The sequence below is a fragment of the Castanea sativa genome, chromosome 9 (assembly GCF_040712315.1).
Source record: "Castanea sativa cultivar Marrone di Chiusa Pesio chromosome 9, ASM4071231v1".
Classification (NCBI taxonomy): domain Eukaryota; kingdom Viridiplantae; phylum Streptophyta; class Magnoliopsida; order Fagales; family Fagaceae; genus Castanea; species Castanea sativa.
Genome location: NC_134021.1, coordinates 8,672,331 through 8,693,459, shown reverse-complemented (window position 1 = coordinate 8,693,459; position 21,129 = coordinate 8,672,331). Strand labels below are relative to the sequence as shown.

Below are 21,129 nucleotides of genomic sequence, written 5' to 3'. Positions count from 1 at the left end.
TAGGTCTTCCAAATAATAAGCCCCTATTCCAGCTACTGAAGTGATACGGTACGGCCCTTCCCAATTTGGTCTCAATTTTTCCCACGTTGGATTTTTTGCAGTACCTAAAACCTTCCTTAACACCAAATCTCCTGGCGCCAGTGATCTTAGCTTCATGTTCGAGTCATAACCCTGTTTAAGCTTGTGCTGATAGTATGCTAACTAAATCATCGCATTTTCCCTTTGTTCCTTAACTAAGTCCAAACTCTTTTCTAGCAATCCATCATTGTTGCTCGGACTAAAAGAGCTAGTCCTTAGTGTTGGGAAACCTGTCTCAAGAGGAATTACCGCCTCGGCCCTATAGGTCATTGAAAAAGGAGTTTTCCCTGTGGACCTACGAGGTGTAGTCCTGTATGTCCAAAGGACATGTGGCAACTCTTCCACCCATCTTCCCTTAGCATCATCCAACCTCTTCTTAAGCCCATTGACTATTACCTTGTTAACAGCCTCGGCTTGTCCATTCCCTTGCGGATAAGCCGGAGTAGAATATCTATTTGTAATACCCAGATCGCAGCAATATCTTCTGAAGTTCTTACTATCAAATTGAACACCATTATCCGAGATAAGGGTATGAGGAATTCCGAACCGGGTAACTATGTTTTTCTAAATAAACATTCTCACGTCTAGATCCCTAATGTTTGATAATGGCTCGGCTTCAACCCATTTAGTGAAGTAGTCCGCGTCGACCAGCAAAAATCTCTTATTCCCTGCTGCCTTGGGGAAGGGTCCTACAATATCCAAACCCCACTGAGTGAAAGACCAAGGACTAGATAAAGGATTGAGGACTCTCTCTGGTTAATGAATGTTCGGAGCAAACCTATGGCATTGATCACATTTCTTCACGTATTCTAGCACCTCCTTCTACATATTAGGCCACCAATATATTTGAGTAAGAGCTCTATGGGACAAGGATCTTCCCCCTATATGACTTCCACAAATCCCTTCATGCAATTCTTCTAAAAGCAGCTCCATCGCTTCTAGGTGTACACACAGTAGGTATGGGCCAGAAAAAGAGCGCTTGTATAACTTCTGATCCTCGGACAGCCAAAACCAAGGAGCCTTCCTTCGTACTTTGTCGGCATCAGATTTTTCCCCAAGTAAAATATTCTCTTTAAGATACAGCACCACAAGGTCCATCCAACTAGGTCCCACTTTGATCTGGTGAACACGAACTACGCTTACACTTATCTTAGTTGGCGTACACAAATCTTCAACTAGAATAACCCGAGGTAAACTGTGTGCCGAGGATGTTGCCAAGGTGGCTAGAGAGTCGGCATGAGTATTCCTGTTTCTAGAGATTTGCACTAAAGTGAAAGATTCAAAATTTGATTGCAAACGTCTAACCTGACTCAGATATTCCTGCATTCTCGAGTGTCTAGCTTCTAACTCCCCTTCCACTTGGCCTACAACCAATCTTGAGTCCGAGAACACCTGCACGTTCTTCCCTTCCATTTTCTGAACCATATTCATCCCTATTAGCAGAGCTTCATACTCGGCTTCATTATTCGTGGCTGAAAAACCCATCCTCAAAGACTTTTCAATAACGATCTTATCTGGAGATATTATAACCAGCCTTACTCCAGATCTTTGATTTGCTGCACCATCTACGTACACCTTCCACGATAAAGATTCCTTCAGGGAGATCATGCCAACTGATTTTTCATCCATGTTCGATCTTTTCGTATGCTTTTCTAATGAGGGCTCAGCAAACTCGGTTGCCAAGTCAGCAAGAACCTAACCTTTCACAGAGGTATATGGCATGTACTTTATATCAAAAGCCCCTAGAATTGTTCCCCACTTGGCATTCCTTCCCTTATAATCAGCGCTCCGAAGTAAAGACCTAAGCGGGATTTGGGTTAGGACCACCACTGTATGAGATTGGAAGTAATGAGGAAGCTTTCGCGTGGCGTGCACCATTGCCAAAATGACTTTTTCCAACGGTAAGTAGCGAATCTCAGCTTCGTGCAATGATTTACTTACATAGTAGACCGGCCTCTAAACACCATTGTCGACCATTATCAACACCAAGTTGACAGCATGGGAAACCACAGCGATATAAGCAAACAGTACCTCATCTACCTTAAGTGCATTCTTCAGTCCATTCAAATCCTTTCTACTAATTCAGCAGTTGGAAAAAAGGCCTACATCTGTCCGCGGATCGAGAAATAAATCGATTTAAAGCAGCCATCATATTTGTCAACCGCTGAACTTCCTTAGGATTACAAGGTCGCTGCAAGCTGTTAATAGCCTTAACTTGATCAGGGTTAACTTCGATTCCATGATGTGTAACCATGAAACTCAGAAATTTACCAGACCCCACGCCAAAAGAGCACTTGGAAGCATTTAGGCGCAACTTATACTTCCTTAGTGTCTCAAAGACGTTTTCAAGATTCCCCACATGCTCAGACACCAATTTACTCTTTACCACCATGTCATCCACATAAACTTCAATGTTCTTTCCTAGCTGAGACTTGAACATCCTAGTCATCATCCTTTGATAAGCAGCCCCAGCATTCTTCAAACCAAAAGGCATTACCTTATAATGATAGTTTCCAGTAGGAGTAACGAAGGCTGTTTTCTCTTGATCATCCAAAGCCAAAGGTATTTTGTGATAACCTTGAAAAGCATCTAAGAAACTCGTCCGAGGATGCCCAGCTGTGGCATCCACCAATTGATCAATGTGAGGCATAGGGAAAGGATCCTTAGGACATGCCTTATTTAAGTTAGTAAAGTCTACGCAGACCCACCATTTGCCATTCTTCTTCTTAACTACCACAGTATTGGCCAACCAATCAAGATAGAATATCTCCTTGATAGCTCCTGCTTTTTTGAGCTTAATTACTTCTTCTTTGACAGCATTAGAATGTTCTTTAGATGATCGCCGAGGCGGCTGCTTCGTTGGTACCACAACGGGGTTGACATTCAAATGATGACAGATAAAACTCGGATCAACCCTCGAGGCCTCATAAGCATTCCAAGCAAAGACATCAAGGTTACCCTTAAGCAACTTCACCAATTCCTCATTCTCCTGAGGAGGCAGTTGGGCATCTATCTGAAAATACTTTTCTTTATCATCACTTATAGCAACTTGCTCTAAGGCTTCACACTCTGCTTCCACCGATAGATCCCCTAATAACCCCGACTCCTTTGATTACTACAAATCATGATTATCTGGTGCCGATGACCCAATTCTAGACTGATGTCTAACTGCAGTCACCACACACTGCCTCGCCGTAGATTGGCTTCCAATAAGCTCTTCAACCCAGTCCCTGGATGAATATTTCACCTTCAAATGCAAAGTGGAAGGGACAATCCCCATGGCATGAAGCCAGGGTCTTGCCACAATGGCTGTGTATGGAGAATATTCGTCCATCACTATGAAGTTGACTTCTACAACTTCTGACCCTGTTTGTAGTGGCAACCTGACTTGTCCCATTGGTATACCCATCTTCCCATCGAAACCTACCAGAGGTGAATCATTACTAGTCAAATCTTCTGGTTTTAATCCTAAGCCTTTATACAAGTCGGGATACATAATTTCCGCCCCACCACCCTGATCCACCATAACACGCCTCATGTCATACCCCCTATCCTGAGTGTGACCACCAGAGCATCATCATGTGGATGTATAGTACCAAACTTATCCTTCTCCGAGAAACTCAATGCCAATTATAGTGCAACCTTTGCTCTCTTCGGCCCATGATTAGAGTCCTCGGATAGTGGTCGAGCCACAGTCATTACCCAGGAGGGACACGAATCTGCCCTTCTAGGGGTTGCAAAGATGACATTAATGATGCCCAATGAAGGCCTTGAAGAGGTGTTTTCTTGAGTACCTGAACCTGTGTGACTGACTTGCCCATTGGGCTTATATAGGAACTGCTGCAACCTTCCCTTCTTAACCAATTGCTCCAAATGACACCACAAGTTTTTGTAATTCTCGGTGGTATGTCCATGCTTCTGGTGGTACTGACAATGAATGTTCTGATTACGTCTTGTGGGGTCTCCATTCATCTTGTTAGGCCATTTGAAGTATGGTTCATTCTTAATTTTCTCCAAAATTTGATGAATTGGCTCTCGAAATACCGTGTTAACGGTCTGTGGCACAATACTAGCCCCACTCTGCCTGGTGAAGTCTCGCCGAGGACGATTATCAGTGTATTTATCAAACCTAAAGTCCCTCCTATCCTGAGAGACCACCTTCGCCTTTCCTTTACCTAACTGTGGGGCCTCCTCAACTCGTTTATACTTATCAATCCGGTCCATAAGCTAGCACACATTACTAACTGGTTTTCCTGTTAATGACTTCCTCAACCCATACTTAGTTGGTAAGCTGATCTTGAAAGTTCTAATGGCCACATCGTTGAAATCCCCATCAATCTTATTGAACATCTCCCAATAAATATCTATGTATGTCTTTAAGGTTTCACCCTCTCGCATGGCCATGGACAACAAAGAATCCAAAGGCCGAGGGACCCTACTACACGTAATGAAGCGAGATCCAAACGCCCGAATAAATTCTTTAAAGGAAGTAATGGACCCTGATCCTAGGCCATCAAACCACCTCATTGCAACAGGCCCTAAGCTGGAGGGGAAAACCTTGCACATCAATGCTTCGTTCTTAGAGTGCACAGTCATCCTCTGGTTGAAATGTCTTACGTGTTCCACAGGGTCAGTTTGACCATTATACATGGTGATTGTTGGCTGAGCGAAACGCCGAGGAAGTTCCCCATTCAATATTCCTTGTGAAGGGAGACTTAGAAATTTGATTCAGTGCCCTACTCATAGCATCAGTTCCTAGATCCCTAGTGGACGAATTCTTAATCCTGCGATCATGGGGACCACTATTTTCATGCGAGTAAGACTCACTAGGGGGAGTTCTCGACCTTCGCCTATAGCTATCCCCCTCATTTTTATGGCCCTAGCCCTTTCTTCATGGGAGACTCTGCTTCCACCTAGTGACTGACTCCGGCTCGTATGGGTGGTATGTGCACTTCCCTCGTGGTCTCCACCTTGTTCAATACTGTGAACATCATCTTGACGCTGAGGCCCCCTAGACTCTACTTGATGTGGACCTAAATTTGCCATAAACAGACTTCAGACTCACTAAAACTCCTAGATTTTCCACAGACAGCACCAATTGTAAGGAAGAAATTCGTGCCTAGGCCGAACAAGAAGAAGGGTATAGGCCCAAATAGCCCAAAACAATAAATTTATAGAGTGTGGGTTAGAAATCTTGATTCTAATGAGCTACAACGGTAACAGCAAGGGCCCAAGATTACAAAACAATAAAGATGAACAAGTTTATGAGATGAAACTTATTCTCGGACTTAAGCCGAGGACCCAATGCCTCTATTTCTCTTCCCTTAAAGATTAATTAACAATATTCAGTTTTCTGTCTTTTTTCCCTCCTTTGCTTCTCTGGGGCCTCCTTCTTTCTTATACCCCTTTTCCCCTTCATTCTTGCTCCCCCACGTGTAGATTCCTAATGCCCTCCTTGATACTTGTCCCATCAACCTCTTCTTGAAATTCTTAAGTAATAGCTGTAAGGCAGAAAATCACTGTTCATGTATCACTTTCTCATAAATGCGGCCAAAGACTTAGGTATAGAGCATTCAATGCGATAGTAGCAGCTTTCTCTGAGATATTTTCTCAACCGCTCTTGCTCTCTGTGCCTTTTATATAACATATCTTCATTCCCAAGACCTTCCAAAATATCATTCTTGTTAACATGTCTTACCACCTGACTCGCATCTCGACTGGCCGAGGATGTATCCCTCCTCAAATAGCTTTTACTAGCCTCTTCTGCCACGATTAACTCTTAGGTCTCCAAATCTGACATCCTTATCATTACTAATCCGTTCTCAAACGGATAATGATCCTTGGACAAAGCCCATGGACAGAAAGTATCTTCTGGGCCTTTTATCCTCACAATAATAATAATAACTAGTCGCTAACCCGTGCGATGCACGAGAAAACTATTAAATATGATTTTTAAAAAATATTTTTATTAATTTGTTTTTGCTATTGACAATGTTTTCTATTGTAATAGTTTGAAAATTTATTATAGGACAAAGTTTAACATGACTACATATTTTGAAAATCTAATCGTTGATTGGAAGTTCTTTATGTTCTTAACACACATGTCAAATTTTATACTAATTGGATGTTATTTACTATTAAATCCATAAACTTATTTTTTATGCGTAATTTTAAACTATAAAAAAACTTGAAATCTAAACATTTAATTGATGATATAGTTGTTGATCTTTGATTTTCTGGAAATTTAGCCATTATTCATATTTTTGTACTTTTTGTTGATTCATGTGCACTAAGAAGGTATTTTTGTTATCCTTAAATTTTCATCAATAAAGTTCCATTACTTACCACAAAAAAAACAAAAACAAAAAACTCAAAGTTTATGAGCATATTCTAACATAAAAAGCAAACCAAAAATTACCCTTTAAGTTGTGGAAACTCATTTACCACAAACCAAAGCATTATACTTTTTCATCAAAAAGTCAACCTTTTATAATACTATATTAAAGATTCTCAAAGCATTTTCCCAAAAATGCCAATTTGATATAAGTCTAGCAAATAAAAAATTTGGATATCCTATTGCAAGTCTATCAAATAAAAAATTTGGATATTCTATTGCACTTCTACCAACCTTACCTAATATTGTAACTTCAAATCTCTGCATAAAGGTTTAATTTATGCCTTTTGATTTCTCAAGAATCTATAAATGCATTCATGTACCAACAATCACTATCACATATGCTTTGACACCAAATAGTTTTGATTAATTTGATTTCACTTCTCTACAAATTCAAACTTATATTCACCAAAGACCACAAAATATTTATATGAAAATCAGCAGTTATACTACTTTACACACATCATAACACTATAACTCTGAATTTTCGAAACTATTTTTTGTCAATAAAACGCGAGCAAAACCTTAGAAACCCAAAAATGCACAACCTACTAAATGAAACAAAATTGTTCCTGAATCAAATATAATATTCTTTTGTTTCTCACCTATTTTGAGCTCCAAAGTATAGACATCACAAATATTTTCTTTTAATGTGTGCTAAAATAAGAATTATAATGCAATAGTAACTGACATAGTATATTTCTCTAAATATTTAATCACTATTCAATAAATCATATTAATTTTTTTTTTTTAAAGCTCACTACAACAATATAGAAACATGCAGGGGAAATCTAAGAAAAAGGTTTATTTGATAAATAGTAGAAAAAAGTTTATTGATAATAAACGTGTCTTACAAGGTATTGCTAAGAATGGGAGGAAGTTCCCTTTGCCACATCTGTTTTGAGTAGAGTATGTATATGTTGCCATCTGTTTTGCTCCTTTGTTTTTGTTAAATTGATACAGCATGCCACCTCACATCTTAGAACTTGGAAATTACTTCTCTTGTCTCCTCCATTAGGTGTCCATAGGAAGTAAGCATGGGCGGAAGGAGAGAGTGGACACTTATGCATTAGGTTTAGGGTATGTGGAAGTATAATTCAGATTTTGTCGAATAGGGGAAAAAGAAAGAAATCCACGTTGGAGACGGGAGAATCCGGCTACAAAGTCCCCTTATGAATTTTATTTAGATGTTATAGAATTTTAGTTGAAGTAAAATTTTCGAGCTCTTAAACGTATATATCTAATAGAGTTTTACTTAAACTAAAAGAATAATAAATATATAATATATAAAACCTACAATAAAAAGAAAAAGAAAATAGTGCTGACATGGAAATTTGTGAGAGCTTCAAAGGTTTCGGTTTTATATATATATATATATATATATATATATATATATATATATATATAAATAATAGATAATAATAATAATAATGTACATTAGGTCTACTACCATCCCATAAAAATTTGAAGAGAAAAAAAAACACATATATGAACAATAATCTAACTTAGAATAAAAATAAAAAGTAATTTTCTTGAAGACCTTTCTCTTATTCATGATTTTTCCTTAATTCTCTACTAATTAAGATTTTTTTTCTTTTGTGGATTTTAGATGCATAAAACACCAAGAACATAGAAAATAAATTTTCAAAAATTTTTTATGTTAAAAAAAATTAATTAGAGGAAAACCACAAGTTATAGTCTAACGACCATTTATTGTCTTTGTTTTTTTAGACCTTATTTTGGAGTAATTGAATTTAGGAAGAAAATAGAGGGTTAAGGCCATGGCCCCTTGGTTCTAATGTCGGTTCATTTTCCTACTCCTTTACCTGTTGAAGAATCAATGAGGTTCAAATTAACAAGAGTTTTGTCAAGCAAGTTGCGTCATAGCTTAACCTTAGTCATACTCATAAAATTAGTAGTTTTAGGCCATTGGAGGTGGTAGAAGGATTAAGCTTAATTGAGGTAATGTGATTTAATCAAAAACTAATTATAAGAGAGTCCATATATTCATATTTTTTTACACAAATTCTTAAAATGATGTAAATGGTAAATTTATGTGAAGATGATTGTCTATAATTTATTAGATCAACAATTGGAAAAAAAAAATGGTACCATAACAAAATTGATCCAATAAAGGAAGAAAAGCATAGACAAAAATAGTTTTATTCCACAAAGTGAAGTGGACTTTTGCTGAACAAGAATTCCAGTCTTACACTTGCTCAAAAAAAAGAATTCCAGTCTTACACGTTTTGCTCTTGTGACATTTCTTTTTGGGCAACGTGTTGTGTTGTCACTTAATCTTTGTCCCCCCCGCGCCGAAAATAGTGCAAATATTCAATGTTCTCATGGCCTGTGTGGGTGGAACATGTTTCTTGCGCCAAATTTTTCATGATTATGTAGCCTTGTGTTGTGATGTGAAGTGATCTTACTGATTTGATCCTTTCATATAAGCAATACTATTTTAACCATAATTTGTCTTTTTCAGATCAAGGTGTGATAATAAATTATGTAGTTTGCCATTGCTTCAAACTAAATCAACTCTTTTAGATTAAATGATTCTCAAAAAAGGAAAAAAAAAAACTATTTTAGATTAATTTGAATTGGGTTAATAAATATGTTAAGGACACAAGTTGATGTGAATTATTATGAAATAATTTTATATATATATATATATATATATGCATGCACAGACATATTTAAATTGTGTACAAAACTACAAATATCAAGAAAAATACATGTAAGGTCGCAATTTGTACCTAAACCCAAGATTAAGATTGGGATAGGTCCAAAAAGCATAATACAATGAATTTGTAAAGAGTTGGCTTTAAACCTAGGTTTCAGTGATTCTACATAACAACGATGATGAGCTAAATTACAACATTATACGCATGAAGTAGTTTATATAACAGTAATCGTTCTCGGACTCAAGTCGAGAATACTAGATCTTATATTTCACTTTTCTCAAGTACTGATTACAACTATTGATCTTTAGTTCTACAGTGTTGTCTTCTCTTCTCTTTTTTCCAATCTCCTCTTTTTTCCGGGACCTCTCTCCTTTTTATACTCCCTCCTATTTTCCATTATTGCTTTTCACGTGTAGCTCTGGGTAGTTCCCCTGGATACTTGTCTTATCCGCACCTTCCTGTGGTTTTTAGGTAACAGTTGCAAGACCGACGATCACTGTTCAGATATTACTTCCTCATTAATGCGACCAGAGACTTAGGTACAGAGCATTCAATGCGGTGGTAGCAGCTTTCTTCAAGATATTTCCTATCCGTTCTTCCTCACTGTTCCCTTGTGAAACATATCTTCATCTACAAGACCTTCCAATATATCATTCTAGTCAACATGACGTTCCATCTGATTTTCACTTCACCTAGCCGAGGAGATACCCCTTCTCGGACTACTTCTACAAACCCATTACACAATAATCTGCTCATGGGCTCTTAAGCTTAACAGCCTTTCTACCATCAATCTGTCATTGGACAGGTAAGTATCCTCGGATCAAGCCCATGACCCAAAAATACGCTTTATGCCTTTTATCCTCACCATAACCCCTCAAAACTTCATTTTTCTCTCCCATTCGAGGAGAAAATTGGAGTTTTGACCCAATGCCACAACTTTTGCATGCTTCTCAAATTTCCACACGTGAGAACGTCACCTCTCACCTTTGAAACGGCTCCTGACGCTTTGAAACCCACGATTCCTCCATTAAATGCTACAGGTGGCACCTTGTCCTCCACGTCTAATGATGAGATGCAAATCTGACAGTCAGGATTTTCCCTTAAATTTTGAGCGGGATAATTCCTACTCAGTGCCGCACCTCATATAAAATGCCTGGAGGGTTGCAATTATTCCATTACTTCGAAAATCAATTAGCCCTTAAGAATTACCTATTTTCCAAACTCCTAAGAAGCTCCTGAAGAGTCACGTATTCTTTTTCCAGTAAGTTTTCACGATCCCAAGCTCTTTTCTTCTTGGCCGTTCTTCTCTGAACCATTAATTTTACCTCTTTTTTTCTAAATCATCATTTTTATTTCGTCCAAATGGGTAGATTCAAAAGTTTAGTAGATACTCTCGCCGGTATGAAGGGCTTTTGAGCTAAATACCACATTCCCCAGAGAGTGGGTTTGAGGTACTGTGCCCCAGACGCGATATACAACGATAGGAAAGAAGGGGAAGTTGTCATTTCCATAATCGCGTTTTTAGAAGGAGGAATGGCACTTCTTATGGGGAACGTAACCCGTGACTACCTGTATAATCATAGATTATGCCCAGACCAATGTACACCTAACATGTTTAGAATCTTAGGTTGTGTCGACGCTCTCAACAAGTAAATGGGTTTGAGACTCACATGGCACGACGTTGTCCATATGTATGAGTGTCACTCACTTAAGGACACGAGGTATTACCTCAAGTCTAGTTCTAACATCGTTAGACTCATATTATGCCTTCCTAAATCTAACAAAGGCATGAAGGACGACTACCTAATCGCCTCCAGGGAGTGGTACATCGGTCTTCATTGTCTAGTCAAGGAGGGAACACTAGGTGTGATTCCATAGAATTTAGGTCCCCTGGCATGGGGTTTAGTTCTTCTAATTTTATCATTCAAATTTACATTGCACTTTAATTTCTCCTTGGTTGGTGGCTGTTATTGGTCTAACCATGTTTGGCTTCTCGGATGTCTTTGCAGATAAGCAACACGTATCACCTCGTTTGAGCCTATCCAACATCGAGGACCTCAACAAAGTTCTAAGATCTGAGAGGGCAGCATATCTCATCCTGGGATACGAACCTCTATCGACTACCTTCCAAGAAATCGATAACGCAATTATCGCAGGTGACTGGAGACGTAAAAGAATAGACATCTCAAAAACGGGATTCCTTCCTTCACGAGATCTACCCGACGACCCTTTTGTCATCCTCTACGTACACCCAATAACAACAGTCCCCCCACCTGTACAACCTGAAGCAGCAACCTTCCGAGAAGAGTCCACATCTTCACACTTGTCCCTCGAGGAGGAAATAGACCAATTCCGACTTGAGGGAGTAGAGAAAACTTCAAAGGGACATATTCTTAACCTCCCGGACAAAGAAAACAAATCCGACGAGAGCTCTGGTATGAGAGGTTTCGTAGTTGCGTGTGTGGATAGCAGCGTCGAGGAAGAGGAAGAAGACATGTCTCTACAAAAAGGGAAAAGCTTGAAGACTCTACTTGCTGAAAGGGCTAAGTAGGCCACCACGAAGAGCGCTTTGAGATCTCAGCCTCCTGCCAATCTTCCACCCCCTCCTCCTCCTCCTCCAGGCACCCTTCTTCCAATGCCCAACCTCAAAAAGAAAAGAATAGATGAGGTTGAGGAAGGGGAGTTGGCATAGCAGAAAAAACAAAAACAACAAAAGACGGCAAAATGGCCAAACACGAGCCTGTTCCGTGGAGAGCAAAGAGAGCCATGATGTGGCCAAGGTGCGACAAAATCTGTCTAATTAGGCTCCCCGGCTAGAGTTGGATGGAGCTGCTATTCCCTGAAATTCTACCATAAGGGAATTTTAAAAAGGGCACGCCCATTATCTGGCGAAGGCCTTAGAGCAGCCTATACTTCTGCCTAAGGACATGGTCACCTTAAGAAAAATAAGGTAGCAAGAGCTCTTCCTGTCCCTAAAAAGGGACTTAGCTTTAGTAAGAGTAATTATTAGCGTCAACATCTCCTCTTACGTTGTTTTGTTATCATTCGTTTTCTATTAGTATTATTTTGTTATGATGCACTAGATCATTACTTTTATGCAGACTATCCAGGAGGTATTTGTTGCCGAGGAATGGGTAAACAACACTCGAAACGAGGCCAAAGCTGAGGCCAACCTCAGGGCCGAGATTGAAAAATTCCTTGGTTTGGCCGAGCAAGAGAAAAAAGAGCTTATTGACAAGCTGGCAGAAGAGGGGAAAGGAAGGAGGAGCGTTGAGGCTGGACTTAAGACTGCCGAGACTCAGCCAGAGGAGCAATGCAAACAGCTCCAGAACAAAGGAATAGAGCTAGCCACTGCCCAACAAGAAATTCTGGGCTTGAAGGGTGAGTTAGCTTAGGCCAAGGAAGTGGCTCGCACCATCAAGGAGATCGTGGATGCCGCATCATTATCTGGCTACAATCATGAGGTCAAAGAAACAGAGATTTGGCTGGCTGAAGAGCTCGTTGAAGTATGTAGGGACTACTGCCAGTAGGTATGGGCGGAAGCCCTCAATGTCGCAAGAGTCCCTGCTACCTCTGAGTGGAGGAAGGCCGAAAACGTATGGTATCCCCCAGATATCCGTGCGATTGAAGTCATCCCTCCTCTTCCAACTGCCCCTGAGACAGTGCTCCCTACACAACCTTCCACCATCCAAGGCTTTCTTCCGCCTCCTAAAGCATCTACAGGTCTTGACCAAGCTGTGGATCAAGGTGAGAAGACTGATAAGGGTTTGAGTAGGAAGGTTAGCCAGGGTGATCCTCGGCCAGGGGAGAAAGACAAGGGAAAAGAAGTTATGACCCTGTCTGAGGCCAAAGCTTCAAATACTCCCCTCATTATCAAAGAAGTGGCTCCCCAACCTAAAGAGGCTGAGACCAAATCAAAGGGGTCTGAAGATAAAACAAAAGAAACTGCAGCCAAGTCCAAGAAAGACCCTCTGCCGAAAACTAAGGCGTAGACCAGGATTCCCTTTTCTCCCTGCCCACATTTGTGATAACTCTAGCCTACCATATGCTTATTTTTGTGATTCTGCCTATGTTTTTATCTATAATGTAACTATGCAAATTTATAATGACAAGCTCACGATTTTTTATCTTTTATTCCATACCGATTTTATTTACTGGGGATGTTTAACTCTTTGTCTTAATGCGACTCATATACACAATATGAATGATTTGGTGTTCAATTGAATAGGGTAGGTCATAATACAAAATTTGGTAATATATGTAATTTGACAAGGAAATAATCTCATTTCAAGAATGGATGAATGAACTTTTAAAACCCTTGTATCATCAATCCGGATACACCCATGTTTTCATTTGATAACTTGTATATTAGGATTATATTCTTTCCAAGATTAACAAGCAGTAGCAAACAAATAAATACCAAAAAATGTGCATAAACCCAAAGCAAGAAAAATGTGGTCTAAGACTAGGATTTATGTAATACCTAGGCAAACAATGAAAGATATCAATTTCGCCAAGGTATGTGGTCCGAGGAGTCAGGCATAACCAAGGTTCTGTTTGATTATTAGAAAAATGAACTGAAGTGTTAATTTTCCCAAAGTAGATGGTCCGAGGACTAGACATAACTAAGGTTTTGTTTAATACTTAACAAAAATATCAATTTATTCAAGGTATGTGGTCCGAGGAGCCAAGCATAGCCAAGTTTCAATTTGATACTTAGAAAAAATGAACTGAAGTGTTAATTTTCCAAAGTAGATGGTCCGAGGACCAGATGTAACTAAGGTTCTATTTAACACTTAACAAAAATATCAATTTATTCAAGGTATGTGGTCTGAGGAGCTAGGCATAGCCAAGTTTCAGTTTGATACTTAGAAAAAATGAACTGAAGTGTTAATTTTCCCAAAATAGATGGTCCGAGGATCAGACATAACTAAGGCTCTGTTTAACACTTAACAAAAATATCAATTTATTCAAGGTATGTGGTCCGAGGAGTTAGGCATAGCCAAATTTTAGTTTGATACTTAGAAAAAATGAACTGAAGTGTTAATTTTCTCAAAGTAGATAGTCCGAGGATTAGACGTAACTAAGGTTCTGTTTAACACTTAACAAAAATATCAATTTATTCAAGGTATGCGGTCCGAGGAGTCAGGCATAGTCAAGTTTCAGTTTGATACTTATAAAAAATGAATTGAAGTGTTAATTTTCCCAAAGTAGATGGTCCGAGGACCAGACGTAACTAAGGTTCTATTTAACACTTAACAAAAATATCAATTTATTCAAGGTATGTGGTCCGAGGAGCCAGACATAGCCAAGTTTCAGTTTGATACTTAGAAAAAATGAACTGAAGTGTTAATTTTTCCAAAGTAAATGGTCCGAGGACCAGACGTAACTAAGGTTCTGTTTAACACTTAACAAAAATATCAATTTATTCAAGGTATGTGGTCCGAGGAGCCAGACATAGCCAAATTTCAGTTTGATACTTAGAAAAAATGAACTGAAGTGTTAATTTTTCCAAAGCAGATGGTCCGAGGACCAAACGTAACTAAGGTTCTGTTTAACACTTAATAAAAATATCAATTTATTCAAGGTATGTGGTCCAAGGAGCCAGGCATAGCCAAGTTTCAGTTTAATACTTAGAAAAATAGTAATCAACGTAACATAGTGTCAACAGAAATAAGATGGCAGAAATGCCTTTCATTAATAATAATACTTTCGTAGGTTATTTACATTCCAAGGACGTGGTATAACATGTCCATCTAGATCTTCAAGATAATATGCCCGTATGCCAACTACCGAAGTAATATGATAGGGTCCTTCCCAATTGGGTCCCAATTTTCCCCATGTTGGGTTCTTTGCAGTACACAAAACGTTACTCAATACCAAATCTCTAGGTGCAAGTGGCCGTAACTTCACATGGGAATCATACCCTTGCTTGGGTTTGTGCTGATAATAAACTAGCTGAACCATGACATTTTCTTGTCGTTCTTTAACTAGGTCTAAGCTTTTTTTCTTATAAATTGTCATTACTACTTGAGATGAAAGAGCTCGTCCTCAATGTTGGAAACCCAGTTTCCAGAGGAATTGCAGTCTCGGCTCCATAAGTCATAAAGAAGGGTGTCTCTTCAGTGGATCTTCGAGGTGTCGTTCGATACGTCCACAAAACATGTGGCAATTCTTCCACCCACCTTCCCTTAGCATCATCTAGTCTTTTCTTGAGCCCATTAACTATAACTTTATTGACCGCCTCGGCTTGCCCATTTCCTTGCGGATAAGCTGGAGTGGAATATCTATTCGTGATACTTGGATCACAACAATATCTTCTGAAGGCCTTACTATCAAATTGCAGGCCGTTATTCGAAATAAGAGTATAAGGGATTCCAAACCTGGTAATAATGTTTTTCAGACAAATTTCTTCGCATCCACATCCCTAATGTTTGACAATGGCTCAGCTTCAACCCATTTAGTGAAATAATATGTTCCAATAAGCAACCATCTCCTATTTCCTACTGCTTTTGGGAAAGGTCCTCCAATGTCCAAGCCCCATTGAGCAAAAGGCCAAGTACTAGACATGGGGTTAAGGACACCTCCTGGTTGATGGATGTTGGGAGCAAACCTCTGACACTGGTCACACTTTCATGTGTAATCTTGTGTCTCTCTCTGCATATTTGGCTACCAATACCCCTGTGTAAGAGCTCTATGAGACAAAGACCTTTCTTCTATGTGACTTTCGCAAATCCCTTTGTGTAACTCTTCCAAAAGTAATTCCGTTACTTTAGGGTGTATACACAACAAATATGGTCCTGAACAATAGTGTTTATACAACTTGTGATCCTCGGACAGCCAGAACCAAGGTGCTTTTCTGCGTACTTTATTTGCCACGGACTTCTCTTTAGGCAAGATATCAATCTCAAGGAATGACACTATAGGATCCATCCAACTAGGTCCTACCTTGATTTGATGAATCCGGATGGTGTCACTATTCATCCCAGTGGGTTTACACAGATCTGCAATAAGGATGACCCGAGGTAGGCTTTGTGCCGAGGATGTTACAAGGGTGGCTAGGGAGTTAGCATGGGTATTCCTGCTCCTAGAAATATGTAACAAGGTAAAAGATTCAAATTTTGATTGTAAATACCTGACTTAGGTTGAATACTCTTGCATTCTCAGATCTCTGGCCTCTAACTCTCATTCCACCTAGCCCACCACTAATTGTGAATCTGAGAATATTTGCATTGTTTTTCCACCCATCTTCTGAACCATAGCTATTCCTACCAATAAAGCTTCATACTCTACCCCGTTGTTGGTGGCCGAGAACCCCAGTCTCAAGGATTTCTCAAAAGTAATTCCCTCAGGAGACACCGAAACTAGCCCCACACCAGATCCTTTTTTGTTCGCTACGCCGTCAACGTACACTTTCCATATCAAAGGTTCCTTGCACGAAATCATGCCAATTGATTTTTTATCCATGTCCAAACTCTTGGCATTCTCTTTTAATGAGGGCTTAGCAAATTCTGCCACTAAATCAGCAAGGACTTGGCCCATTAAAAGCTAAAGCACACTACTCGGTCCATTCAAATCCCTTCCACTTATTCAATAACTGGAAGAAAGGCTTGCATCTATCTGCGAACAGAGAAATAAACCGGTTGAGGGTAGCAATCATCCCTGTCAACCTCTGAACCTCTTTAGGATTCCGAGGTGGCTGTAAACTGTGAATTGCCCTAACCTGCGTTGGATTAACTTCTATTCCGCGGTGGGTTACCATGTAACCTAGAAATTTATCTGATCCTACACCAAAAGAACACTTAGGAGCATTAAGGTGCAACTTATGTTTCCTCAGCATCTGGAAAGTGTCATCTAAATCTTTCACATGCACGGACACCACTTTACTTTTCATCACCATGTCATCTACATACACCTCAATAATCCTTCCCAATTACGGCTTAAACATCTGAGTCATCATCCTCTGATAAGTAGCCATAGCGTTCTTCAAACCAAAGGCCATTACTTTGTAATGATAATTTCCTGTTGGAGTGATAAAAGTCGTCTTCTCCTGATCGTCCAAAGCCAAAGGTATCTGGTGATAGCCTTGAAAAGCATCCTTGATCTATACGAGGCACGGGGAATGAATCCTTGGGACAAGCTCTGTACAAATCTGTAAAGTCTACACACACTCTCCACTTCTCATTTTTCTTTTTCACCACCACCGTATAAGCTAACAATTCAGGGTAAAAAACTTCCTTAATAGCATCGGCCTTTTTTAGCTTGATCACCTCTTCCTTAACGGATTCAGAATGCTCCCTGGATGAACACCAATGTGGTTGTTTCCTTGGCACTACGGTCGGATTAACGTTTAGATGATGACAAATGAAGCTAGGATCTACCCCAGGGGCTTCATAAGCATTCCACGCGAAGACGTCAATATTTTTCCTTAAGAACGTAATCAGCTCCTCCCTTTCTTGACGAGGCAACTGGGCTCCTACTTGAAAGAATCTTTTAGGGTCATCATCTATAATAACTTCCTCTAACTCTTCACATACAGGCTCTTCTACCGCTGCCTCACTGGCCATGGCCAGGGTTATTGATTGCTATGAACCATCCTCAGCAGAGGCCGAGGACTCCGACCCAGGCTGATGCAGAATTGCAGCCGCCATGCACTGTCTAGCCACAGATTGACTCCCAACCAGTTCCTCGATCTGATCCCCAGATGGAAACTTCACCTTGACATGTAGAGTTGAGAAAACAGCACCTAAAGCATGAAGTTAAGGTCTTGCCACAATGGCCGTGTAGGGAGAATAGACATCTACTACAATGAAATCCACTTCTACCACCTCGGAGCCTGATTGCATGGGTAATCTAATTTGCCCCTTTGGTATGACAACCTTCCCCTCAAAACTTATCAATGGTGAATCATAGGCTGTAAGATTCTCAAGCTTTAAGTTTAGCCCTTTGTACAAGTCAAGGTACATAATATCTACACCATTACCTTGATCGACCATCACCATTTTCACGTTGTAGCCCCCTATCCTTAATGTAACCACCAAAGCATTATTATGTGGCTGGATAGTCCTAATTTTGTCTTCTTTCGTGAATCCCAGTGTTGGTTGGATACTCCCCTTGGCCCTCTTTGGCTCAAAACTAGAATCTTTGGCAAGGGCCCGTGCTACCGACATCACCCTGGAAGGACGAGAACCAGTCCTCCTAGAAACAGTAAAAATAACATTGATCGTACCCAATGGAGGTCTCGAAGAGGTGTTTCCTTGATTTGACGAGCCTGAATGACCTCCCTGCCCATTGGGCTGATATAAAAACTGCTTTAACCTTCCTTCCTTAACCAACTGCTCCAAATGATTCCACAGGGTCCTACAATCCTCAGTGGTATGGCCCCTTTCATGATGATATTGGCAATGAAGATTTTGATTACGCCTCATGGGGTCCCCTACCATCTTGTTGGGCCATTTGAAATATGGTTCATTCTGGATTTTCTCCAACAGCTGATGCACTGGCTCCCAAAAGACATTATTAACCACCTGAGAAGTGGTAGAACTGGATTGCCCAGCAAAATCTCTTCGGGGCATGCTGTTGTTGTATCTGTTTGGCCTGAAATCCCTCATCTCTTGAGGGATAACCTTCGTTTTTCTCTTACCTTGCTGTTGATCCTCCTCAACCCGTTTATATTCATCAATACGGTCCATGAGTCGACGTACACTTCTCACAGGTTTTTTGGTCAAAGATTTCCTTAAGTTATGCTCGGTAGGCAAGCCAACCTTGAAAGTCCTTATCGCTACATTATCAAAATTTCCATCGATCTCATTGAACATCTCCCAGTACCTGTCCAAGTACGTTTTCAGGGTTTCCCCCTCTCACATGGCCATGGACAACAACGAATCCAAGGGCCGAGGAACTCTACTACACGTAATAAAACGAGACCCAAACGTCCGAGTAAGCTCCATGAAGGAATCAATAGAACCTGCCCTTAAGCCATTAAACCACCTCATTGCCACAGGTTCTAAGCTGGATGGGAAAACCTTGCACATTAAAGTTTCATTCTTGGAATACAATGCCATCCTTTGGTTAAATGACTCATATGCTCCACGGGATCTGTTCGGCCATTATAAATGGTGAATGTTGGCTGGGTGAACTGACGAGGAAGCTTACCTTTCTCCACTATGCGTGTGAAAAGTGACTTGGAGATTTGGTGCAACGCCCTACTCATAGCATCATTTCCCAAGCCTCAGGAGGAAGGCTTCCTGTCCTCACGATCGTGAAGATTGTCCTTTTCATAGGAGAAGGACTCATTTGGAGGAGTTCTTGACCTGGGCCTGTAACTACTATCCTTGGTGTCCTTAGAAGAAAGGTCTGAAAAAAAGGGAGTTCTTCTTCGCCTTTCATGGCGCAACTTCCTCTTTAGATGGTCAATCTCCTGCTACATGGCCTTAGAATTATCCTTATGAGGAATTTTGCTTTCACCTCTTAAGTGACTCCTCCCAGTGTGAGCCGTATGCATACTGCCTTCATGATCTCTTTCCTGCTCAAGGTGCCGAAAATGATCCTCACGCTGGGACCCCATCGACTTTACTTGGCGTGGACCTAAGCTCACTATGATACTACTTCCTAAAACACAAGATTTTCCACAGACGGCGCCAATTGTAAGGTCACAATTTGTACCTAAACCCAAGATTAAGATTGGGATAGACCCAAAAAGCCCAATACAATGAATTTGTAGAGAGTGAGCTTTAAAACTAGGTTCTAGTGATTCTATATAACAACGATGATGGACTAGATTACAATATCATACACATAAAGTAGTTTATATAACAATAATCGTTCTAAGACTCAAGCCGAGAATACTGGATCTTATATTTCACTTTTCTCAAGTACTGATTACAACTATTGATCTTTAGTTCTACAGTGTTGTCTTCTCTCTCTTTTTTCCGATCTCCTCTTTTTTCTGGGACCTCTCTCCTTTTTATATTCCCTCATTTTTTCCATTATTGCTTTCCACGTGTAGCTCTAGGCAGTTCCCTGGATACTTGTCCCATCCACACCTTCTTGTGGTTTTTAGGTAATAGTTGTAAGGCTGACGATCACTGTTCAGATATTACTTCCTCTTTAATATGGCCAGAGACTTAGCTATAGAGCATTCAATGCGGTGGTAGCAGCTTTCTTCCTCGTTGTTCCCTTATGAAACATATCTTCATCTACAAGACCTTCCAAGATATCATTCTAGTCAACATGACGTACCATCTGATCTTCACTTCACCTAGCCGAGGAGATACCTCTTCTCGGATTACTTCTGCAAACCCATTACACAATAATTTTCTCATGAGCTCTTAAGCTCAACAGCCTTTCTACCATTAATCTGTCCTCAGATAGGTAAGTATCCTCGAATCAAGCCCATGACCCAAAAATACGCTTTGGGCCTTTTATCCTCACAATGCATATTATACATGATACAACCATTATGAATAATTTTTTTCATGGGATTATGAATAATTTTTTAGTACTTCATGAGTAATCCCCCTTTTTTTTTTCATAAATAATATTCTCTTTTTTGATATATTAATTATATTGGACTCTAGTTAAATTCATGGCGTGAGAAGAGGTAACATCTCTCTCGGAATATCAAATAGTTTTTTCAATGGTATTTTATTTTTGAATACAAATCAATAGATTATAAACAAGCATAATTTTCTTTTCAGAATTTGTTAGAAATTATTTCTAAATAGATGCACTTAGAAATTAGGACACTTGTAAATAGATTTTTCTATATAATAATAGATTTTTCTATTCAATAAGTAATGAATATTAACAATGATATCATATGTCTTAATATTAGGAATGGTAACGCATCGGGTTTGCAGCAGGTTTCTGTATGCCTGAACTCGACCCACCACCCACCCCGTTAACTAAATAGGTTTTTTTTTTTTTTTTTTTTTTTTTTTAAACTCCCAAACCAGCCCTACCCTGCCCTGC

The 21,129-nt window shown here is 39.8% G+C and overlaps 1 protein-coding gene across 1 annotated transcript; it reads right to left on the bottom strand.

The window, feature by feature from the left end:
* Positions 1 to 900: 900 nt before the first annotated feature.
* LOC142608708 (uncharacterized) lies at positions 901 to 1,707 on the bottom strand. Its single transcript, XM_075780400.1, has one exon. It carries the CDS (start codon positions 1,705 to 1,707, stop codon positions 901 to 903), a length of 807 nt encoding a protein of 268 aa, XP_075636515.1.
* Between the last annotated feature and the right edge of the window lie 19,422 nt (positions 1,708 to 21,129).